This window comes from Rhinopithecus bieti, unplaced genomic scaffold (genome assembly GCF_001698545.2).
Source record: "Rhinopithecus bieti isolate Rb0 unplaced genomic scaffold, ASM169854v2 scaffold_48679, whole genome shotgun sequence".
NCBI lineage: Eukaryota > Metazoa > Chordata > Mammalia > Primates > Cercopithecidae > Rhinopithecus > Rhinopithecus bieti.
The window spans coordinates 346,049-355,302 of NW_016819378.1; the positions used below are offsets into that span (position 1 = coordinate 346,049).

At 42.6% G+C, this 9,254-nt stretch overlaps 1 protein-coding gene across 1 annotated transcript in view; it reads left to right on the forward strand.

Moving 5' to 3' along the window:
• The first annotated feature begins 714 nt into the window (after positions 1 to 714).
• Positions 715 to 9,254, forward strand: part of R3HDM2 (R3H domain containing 2) — a 61,416-nt gene continuing 52,876 nt past the window's right edge. The window contains exons 1-2 of the mRNA XM_017858848.1: positions 715 to 917; positions 8,010 to 8,051. Of these exons, the coding sequence (XP_017714337.1) occupies positions 753 to 917; positions 8,010 to 8,051 (207 nt within the window). The 5' untranslated portion in view covers positions 715 to 752. The remainder of the gene's footprint in view (positions 918 to 8,009; positions 8,052 to 9,254) is intronic.

The window sequence follows — 9,254 nt, forward strand, 5'->3', positions numbered from 1 at the left end:
TTTTGAAGGGAGAATAGCTTGAAGTTGGTAACAGTGTTGTGGGTTTGTGGTAGCTGTGAAAGTTCTTCCTTGGGAAAGAATATTCCTTTCTAGTAGTCAATAGAGCTTTATGGTTTTCTTCTTTCTGGAGAGAATCTAATGGGTGAAGTGACTGAGCCAGAAATGTGAGCAAATTTCTGTAGGGAACAAGGGGAGAAAATAAAGTGTCAAGAGGGCTCATACTACTTTAGAACTGAATCCTGGTGAATCTCAAAATAATTATGCTGAGTAAAAGAGTCCAGACTGTGATTGATTCCATTTATACAAAATTCTAGAAAATGCAGACTAATCTGTAGTGTCAGAACAGATCAGTAGTTGGCTTGGGGTAGTGGGAAGGGAGGAAGAGATTACAAAGGGACATGAGGAACCTTTGGGGCATGATGAATGTGCTTACTGTCTTGATTGGGGTGATGGTTTTACAGGTTAATGCATGTGTCATAATATAAAATTATACATTTTAAATATATGCAGTTTATGTCGATTTTACCTCAGTAAAGGTTTTTTTGTTTTGTTTTGTTTTTAAAATAAATGAACCCAGAGACAGCATTTATTAAATAACTGTTTTCTGGGTTATAGGAAGGCTGCTGGAAAAAAATGTACCCATGTGAAATATAAGTCCTGTGTATTTGTTAAGTATGGATACATACCTCATGCTTAATGCATTTGATGTTTCTTTAGGAGTCCATAGAGGCCACTGTATTCTATTGAAGAACATGTCTAACAGTAACACTACTCAAGAGACCCTGGAAATAATGAAAGAATCAGAAAAAAAACTGGTGGAAGAATCTGTAAACAAAAACAAGTTTATATCTAAGACTCCAAGTAAGGAAGAAATTGAGAAAGAATGTGAAGATACCAGTTTGCGTCAGGAGACACAGGTAAAGATTGGAAGTGCATTATATGTACACTTTTTTTTTTTTCCTTTAGAGACAGGGTTACCCAGCTCTGTTACCCAGCCTGGAGTGCAGTGGCACAATTAGGGCTCACTGCAACCTCAAACTCCTGCACTCAAGAGATCCTCCTACCTCAGCCTCCCAAGTAGCTGGGACTACAGGCATGTGCAACCACATCCAGCTAATATAAAATTTTTTTTTTGTAGAGACAGGGTCTCTCTATGTTGCCCAGGCTGGTCTCAAACTCTTGGCCTCAAATGATTCTCCTGTCTTTGCCTCTCAGACTGCTGGGATTTTTGTAGGTGTGAGCCACTGTGCCCGGCCAACATTCTTTATATCTGAATAAAAGTGGAAATGTGTAAGAATCAGTCACTTTTAAAAACACTTGATTCTCTTTAAAACTCCAGCTTCAGCTCTCAAAATAAAATCTTCCATTTTTGTCATGTAGTCCACAATGAAGTCTAAAAAGGACAGTAAAATTCCTAATCTATTTGGGCCTGAGTTCACTGGTTCTTGCTGTATTTTGACTTTTTTTGTTACCAAAAAATAAACTGTATACAAATACATATTTAACAAGTCATAAAATGACTCATACAATAAACTCTTAAAACTTGAGCTTCCTGGCTTTACACACAGTGTTAAATTCATATCCTGGTTGTGTTAAAGCAGTCAGCATTTTTCTGGGTCAGAAATAGCCTCTGAGCTTGCCACCTGGTAAATGTGAGTAAAAGGAATTTCACTCTTTGTTTGCCATGTTGTTTTTCATCCAAATTCACACTGTAGTACAGAAATGATAGTAGTAGATAGTTAGCCAGACTTCCTCACGGGGTTCTTCTTTGGTTTCTGCCTGGCCCGCCCAAACTCTGAGCCTCCTCTCATCTACTTGTTAGAGCCCTTCCTCTGTGGTCACTGCTGGTTTCTTCTGTTACCCAAGCCCAATAAATCCTTTCCTTCGTGCCCAGGGGTGAAAACTGATTTTATTATAAGTCAAGAGACAATTAACACTAGCAAGAAGTTAGATTAAAACACAGGAACAACAACATTTTAGAGGATCTGGAAACTTGAAGTATAATTTTTCTAGACAATTCAATTCACATAAGGCTTGTCCTCTTTAAAGATTAAAACAGCAATAATATAAAGGAATGACTTAAAATTAGACAGCTCTCTGAGATATTTTGTTCTCTAGCTGCCTGCTTTTCTACTGTTTTTCCTCTTACAATTCACCAGTCTCTGCTCTGGCTGTTTTTCTTTCCATTATTACATATGAGTTGTCATTCCCTACCAATTCTACCAGAGTTTGTGGAGACAGTCTGCCACTGTTCCAGCTGTACTTCCAGCCTCCACTGATACAAATAATGAATTTTAAATATTCGGTACAGATAAGTGATGAATGTTTCATTATGTACTGTCATGTTACATGAAAGATAATAATTAAATGAACTTTTGGGTCTAAGTTATTCTATTCTTAGGACACAATTATAAATGGTGTTCTGAATTTCTGTTTTGTGTACTTGAAGCTAGGCAGAAAGAAGGGACATCTATAGGTTTTTTGTTTCTTTTTTTTTTTTGAGGCTGAGTTTCACTCTTGTTGCCCAAACTGGAGTGCGATGGCACAATCTTGGCTCACTGCAACCTCCGCCTCCCGAGTTCAAGCAATTCTCCTGCCTCAGCCTCCAGGGTAGTTGGGATTACAGGCACCCACGACCATGCCCGGCTAATTTTTTGTATTTTTAGTAGAGGTGGGGGTTTCACCATGTTGGCCAGGCTGGTCTTGAACTCCCGACCTCAGGTGATCTGCCTGCCTTGGCCTCCCAAAGTGCTGGGATTGCAGGCGTGAGCTACTGCACCTGGCCCCATCTATAGGTTTTATATGCTTTATGGACACTCATTTAGTTTAAAAATGTCTTCAGGCCAGGCGCAGTGGCTCGTGCCTATAATCCCAGCACTTTGGGAGGCCAAGGTGGGCAGATCATTTGAGGTCAGGAGTTCGAGATCAGCCTGGCCAACATGGTGAAATCCTGTCTCTACTAAAAATACAAAAAATTAGCCGAGCATGGTGGTGTGTACCTATAGTCCCAGCTACTCGGGAGGCTGAGGCAGGAGAATTGCTTGAACCCAGGAGGTGGAGGTCACAGCCAAGATCACTCCACTGCACTCCAGCCTGGGTGACAGAGTGAGACTCCGTCCCACCCCACCCCACCCTACCCATACCCAAAAGGAAAAAAAAAAAGTCTTCACCTGGAAATACAAATACAACGTGTTAGGGTTTGGAAGGGGACCTGCCTCCTCTCTGACTTGACTCCTTTTGCTGCTGATAGAGCAGGTGGAGCTACTGCTGCCATCTACTGGAGCTCGTGTTCCTTTTGCAAAGTGCAGTCTTGTCAGCCTCCCTGGATCCTATGGAAGAGTACCTTAAGAAGCGTTCTACTCTCTATCCATTTCCCAACATACCACTTACACCTTCATTAGCACTAAAAATTCTGCTTCTGAGCCGGGCATGTGGCATGTCCTTGTAATCCCAGCTACTTGGGAGGCTAAAGCAGGAGAATTGCTTGAACCCGGGAGGTGGAGGTTACAGTGAGTCAAGATTGTACCACTGCACTCCAGCCTGGGTGACAGAGTAAGACCCTGCCTCAAAAAAAAAAAAAAAAAAGAGCATGGCCAGGTGCAGTGGCTCATGCCTATAATCCCAGCACTTTGGGAGGAGACCCAGGTGGATCACTTGAGGTCAGGAGTTCAAGACCAGCCTGGTGGATCACTTGAGGTCAGGAGTTCGAGACCAGCCTGGCCAACGTGGCGAAACCCCATCTCTACTAAAAATGCAAAAATTAGCTGGGCCTGGTGGCGCATGCCTGTAATCCCAGCTACTTAGGAACTAAGGCAGGAGAATCACTTGAACCCCTGGGAGGTGGAGGTTGCAGTGGCCTAAAATTGCACCACTGCACTCCAGCCTGGGTGACAGAGCAAGACCCCATCTCAAAAAAAAAAAAAAGAAAAGAAAAGAAAAGCATTTCTGCTTCTCCTCTAGTCTTCCCTGGTTTTACACCCTGGAAGTCTCCCTAAGAACCTAAGTGGTCCTTTCAAAGAAGTCCCTGTTATGAATTGGAGCGGAAAAGCTTGGGGAAAAGGGACGTTCATGATATATAATGTATGAGATATATCCTTGGGATCAGCAAGTGAAATTCAGAACATCTTTAGCATGGAAACAGTGCTATAAAATGTAGGTTCTGAGATTCTGTTTAGAATGGGCAAGTCCTCAACACATACTGAACTTAGGTCCTGTGTCCTTTTTTTTTTTTTTTTTTTTTTGAGATGGAGTCTCGCTCTGTCACCCAGGCTGGAGCATCTTGGCTCACTGCAACCTCTGCCTCCCAGGTTCAAGTGATTCTCCTGCCTCAGCCTCCCAAGTAGCTGGGACTACAGGTGCGTGCCACCATGCCTGGCTAATTTTTGTATTTTTAGTAGAGATGGGGTTTCACCATGTCAGCCAGGCTGGTCTCAATATCCTGACCTCAGGTGATCCACCTACCCTCAGCCTCCTAAAGTGCTGGGATTACCCGAGCCCAGCCAGGAATGTCCTGTAGCCAACTTGGAGGCCAGGCACAATGGCTCATGCCTGTAATCCCAGCACTTCGGGAGGCTGAGGTGAGTGGATCACAAGGTCAAGAGATCGAGACCATCCTGGCCAACATGGTGAAATCCCGTCTCTACTAAAAATACAAAAAAATTAGCTGGGTATGGTGATGCGTGCCTGTAGTCCCAGCTACTCAGGAGGCTGAGGCAGGAGAATCGCTTGAACCCAGGAGGTGGAGGTTGCAGCGAGCCGAGATCGCACCACTGCACTCCAGCCTGGCAACAGAGCGAGACTCCATCTACAAAAAAAAAAAAAAGCCAACTTGGTAAGGCCTCTTAGTTGGGCTTTCTGCCTTTAAACTTGTAATCCCTTTTGATAAGTGTACCGTATTGTTTTAGAAAGGTGGTTGTGAAATAAAGAACTGCCTGTGTTAACTCTCTTTAAACATTCTGTGTGTCTTACTGCCTTAAGCCAAGTCCAGTGTTTCTCAGCATGGTATATTGTGACCTAGTCTCTTGCCTATCAGCCATCACCTCTGACATCCAGTGCATCAGCATTATCTGATTCCTTGGTCCCTGTTATAAATAGGAGCTGAAAGTTTGGGAAAAGCATGCTTTTGTACATGCTTTCTCTGCCTAGAATGCCTACCTTAATATTCTTATCCTGACCTCCTCCAATTCCTACCCCTACCAACATCTGTCTAATGCCTATTTATCCTTCAAAACTCAATCCAGATGATGTCTTTCTCTAGGAAGCCTTTGAAAACCTATTGTAGGTCTATATAGTATAATTCTTTGATCAATGTCTGTCTTCCTTACAGAACTATAAGCACTACGAGGCCCAGGATTAAGTCAGTTTTGGCTCACCATTGTATCTCTAAGGCCAACACAGGCATATAGCAGGCATTCAACATCTATAAATGTGTGAATCTATGGGTTGCTAGGTCTGAGTCAGATGCTTCTGCTGTGTGCTCCTGTAGCACTCCATGAGTACCTCTCTAGTACACTTAATGTACTGTATTGTAATTGTCTGTTTGTCTGTCTTCTCCAACAGGATTATGAGTTCCTTTTTGACAAGGTTTGTGCCTTTTATCTCCATATCCTCCAGTAGCTAGCATGATAACACAGTGTATATTAGGCTTTTAATATATGTTTGGCTGTTAAAACTATCCATTCTGGGAAATAAGCAGATTCATTCATATATTGTTGGTAACAGTCTAAATTGGTACAACCACTTTGAGGAGCAATTTAGGAATACTTTATAAAAAACTTTTAAATGGACTACAGATATACTACTATATTTACGTATGTATTCAATGATATGGTCGTTGTTTATACTAACAAAAGGTCAGAAACATCCTAAATGGTGAAACATTAGAGACTGGTAAAATAAGTTATGGTATAGCTACACAGTGGAATACTATGTAGCCATTAAAAATGGGGGTAGATCTTCTATAGAATGATACTCATGAAAAAAAGTTTAAAAGCAAGGCTCACAGTAGTATGTACAATGTATTTATTTTTATTTTTATTTTTTTGAAATGGAGCCTTTCTCTGTCTGTCGCTCAGGCTGGAGTGCAGTGGTGCAATCTCAGCTCACTGCAACTCTGCCTCCCAAGTTCAAGCAATTCTCCTGCCTCAGCCTCCCAAGTAGCTGGGATTACAGGTGCCCACCACCACGCCTGGCTAATTTTGGTATTTTTTTAGTAGAGACAGGGTTTCGCCATGTTGGCCAGGCTGGCCTTGAACTCCTGACTTCAGGTGATTGCCCACCTCGGCCTCCTAAAGTGCTGGGATTACAGGCGTGAGCCACTGCCCCCAGCCAATATATTTGATTTTTTAAAAACCTGTGTGTACACATATACTAAGCTTATATATGCATAAAATATTCCTGGATATATCCAAAAGAACTTCAATACTGGTTGACCATTTAGGAGAGAACCAAATGTTACAATTGTTAAAGGAGACTTACTGTTCTATATATACTCCCATTGTGCCTTTTGAATGTTTGTGCCATGTGTATGTATTGCCTATTTGAAAAAGTAGTGACAAATACTGCTTCATACTTCTGGACTATGAATCTTCCCTTACTGCAACAGATCTTACCACTGAGCCAGATCCACCATCATTTCTTATTCTTTCCATCCACCTTCTCAGTTCTCCATTTTGCATTGTGGCCATGTTATTTGCTAACTAGCGAAGAAGACCAAGAAAAGAGAAATCCTCACCCACCCAAGGCCATGCTGGTACTCTGTCTCTGACTTGTTTCCCCTCCCCTATCCTCCTGCCTCAGTTCCCTCTACGTCCCATTGGAGTTCCATTCCAAACATCTCAGAACTCCTAAGTGCCTCATCCCCATATATAACCCTACCCAACCTCTTCCCAAAAGCCCCCATTTTGACTTCTCAGATGTTTACAAATCTTATTAATTGGCTGTTCCTTCCTCATCCCACCTTATGCCTTCATTCTTTATCATCCTCAGTTTCTATCCTGCCCCTTATCCACTCTGACCCCTTTGCTCTGAAGGTCTTATCCCTGTCTTTTATGCTCCCTTCTTTGTATCCTGATACTCAGGGAAGGAGGCATTTGGGAAGAAGACTCTTCATTCCATTTTTGCAGCTATAGGAACAGATATTTTGGGTATCCTAAGTTGGAACAATGAATGTGTGTGTTGTCCTATAAAGATGTTATTATAAGTGATGGTTAGGGGCCATATTTCATATCCATTATGGGTTAAATAGGCTTCTGTGAACAGGCTTGGGGGAAAAAAACACTCTTTCATGCTGTGGTAGTGACATTTCCAGAAGTATCCTAAATAGGACAGAATACCATGGTTTGTCCAAAAGTAGCTTTTGTCAGTCTGTGAAATAGGCCAACAAAATCAGTGTCTTCCAACTCTTTTTTTTTTCAATGGTTTTTGTTTTGTTTTGTTTTTGAGATAGGGTCTGGCTCTTGTCACCCAGGCTGGAGTGCAGTAGCATGATCTCGGCTCACTGCAACCTCCGCTTCCCAGGCTTAAGCCATCCTGCCACCTCAGCCTCCCAGGTACCTGGGACTACAGGTGCATGCCACCACACATGGATAATTTTTTTCTTTTTCTTTTTCTTTTTTTCTTTCTTTTTTCTTTTCTTTTTTTGTAGAGATGGGATTTCGCCTTGTTGCCCAGGCTGGTCTCAAACTCCTGAGCTCAAGGGATCCCCGCCTGCCTCGGCCTCCTGAAGTGCTGGGATTACAGGCATGAGCCACCACATCTGACCATCTTCTGATTCTCTTACTTAATGGTGAATGGTGATTTGACTGTAGATGGCCTGTAGTCCCTTTCCTGTCACAGTTGCTAGAGTTGTAGGTTGTAGGGAGAAACTCACATCAGTTAGTCCTCGTCATGGTTTGGCTGTTGTTGTAATGGTTTTTACAGTTAGTGCTTTTTCTTTCTAAATATGTGTTGTTTTAACTTACATGTTGATTTTCTTCCACCTTTAATATTTTCCAATTCCCTTCTAACAGAGGCGGACATCTAACCATGGTCATGCCAGGAAAAGAGCCAAGGTGAGAGCCCTTCCTCTGTAGCTTCTTTTCTAATGTTATTAGTAATACATTTCACAAGTGGACTTGTCATGAATATCTAGTTTGTTCAGATTATGTAGGCAGAGTTTTCTCGCCTGTACTCTGTACCCCAATTGTGAACCTGCGTAATACACACATGTACACCTACACATACACACCTCAAATGGAAACTGTATGCATACATAGGTGTATACACATTTGATGCCTGAAAGGCTACCCAGCTGGAGCCTTCCACAGAGCCTGAAAGAACTGGATACTAGTTGTGCTGAAATATCAGTTTCTCTGCTCACTCCTAGCTTCTCTAGGAGAATGGCTGCTTATATGAGTCTTTTTATTCCCCTTCCTTTTTTTTTTTCCCCTCGTGAATTTTCTTTAAGATTAAATCCTGCCCACTAAGAAAATGACTCAACATTTTGGATATCCTAAAATACAGGCTTTTTTCTTTCCTGCTAATGTTTTACTTTTTTTTTTTTTTTTTAAATGGAGTTTTTTGCTCTGTTGCCCAGGCTTGAGTGCAATGGCGCAATCTTGGCTTACTACAACTTCCGCCTCCCGGGTTCAAGCGATTCTCCTGCCTCAGCCTCCCAAGTAGCTTATAGGCATGAGATTATAGGCATGCATGCCCGGCTAATTTTGTATTTTTAGTAGAAACGGGGTTTCACCATGTTGGTCAGGCTAGTTTGGAGCTCCTGACCTCAAGTGATCTGCCCACCTCGGCCTCCCAAAGTACTGGGATTACAGGCATGAGCCACCGCACCCGGCTTCGAACTCTCGACCTCAGGTGATCCACCCGCCTCGGCCCCACAAAGTGCTAGGATTACAGGCATGAGCCACCATGCCTGGCCATTTTTCTTTTTTTTTGAGATGGAGTCTCACTCTAGCTGGAGTGCAGTGGTGCGATCTCGGCTCACTACAACCTCCACCTTCCATGTTCAAGTGATTCTCATGCCTCAGCCTCCCAAGTAGCTGGGCTTACACACCACTATGCCAGGCTAATTTTTGTGTTTTTAGTAGAGATGGGATTTTGCCATGTCACCCAGGCTGTTCTCGAACTCCTGGGCTCAAGCGATCCACCTGTCTTGGCCTCACAAAGTGCCAGAATTATAGGCATGAGCCACTGCACCCAGCTAACTTAATGTTTCACTTTTTAGGGGCAGGAAGAGGATTTTCTTTTAATCATTATAT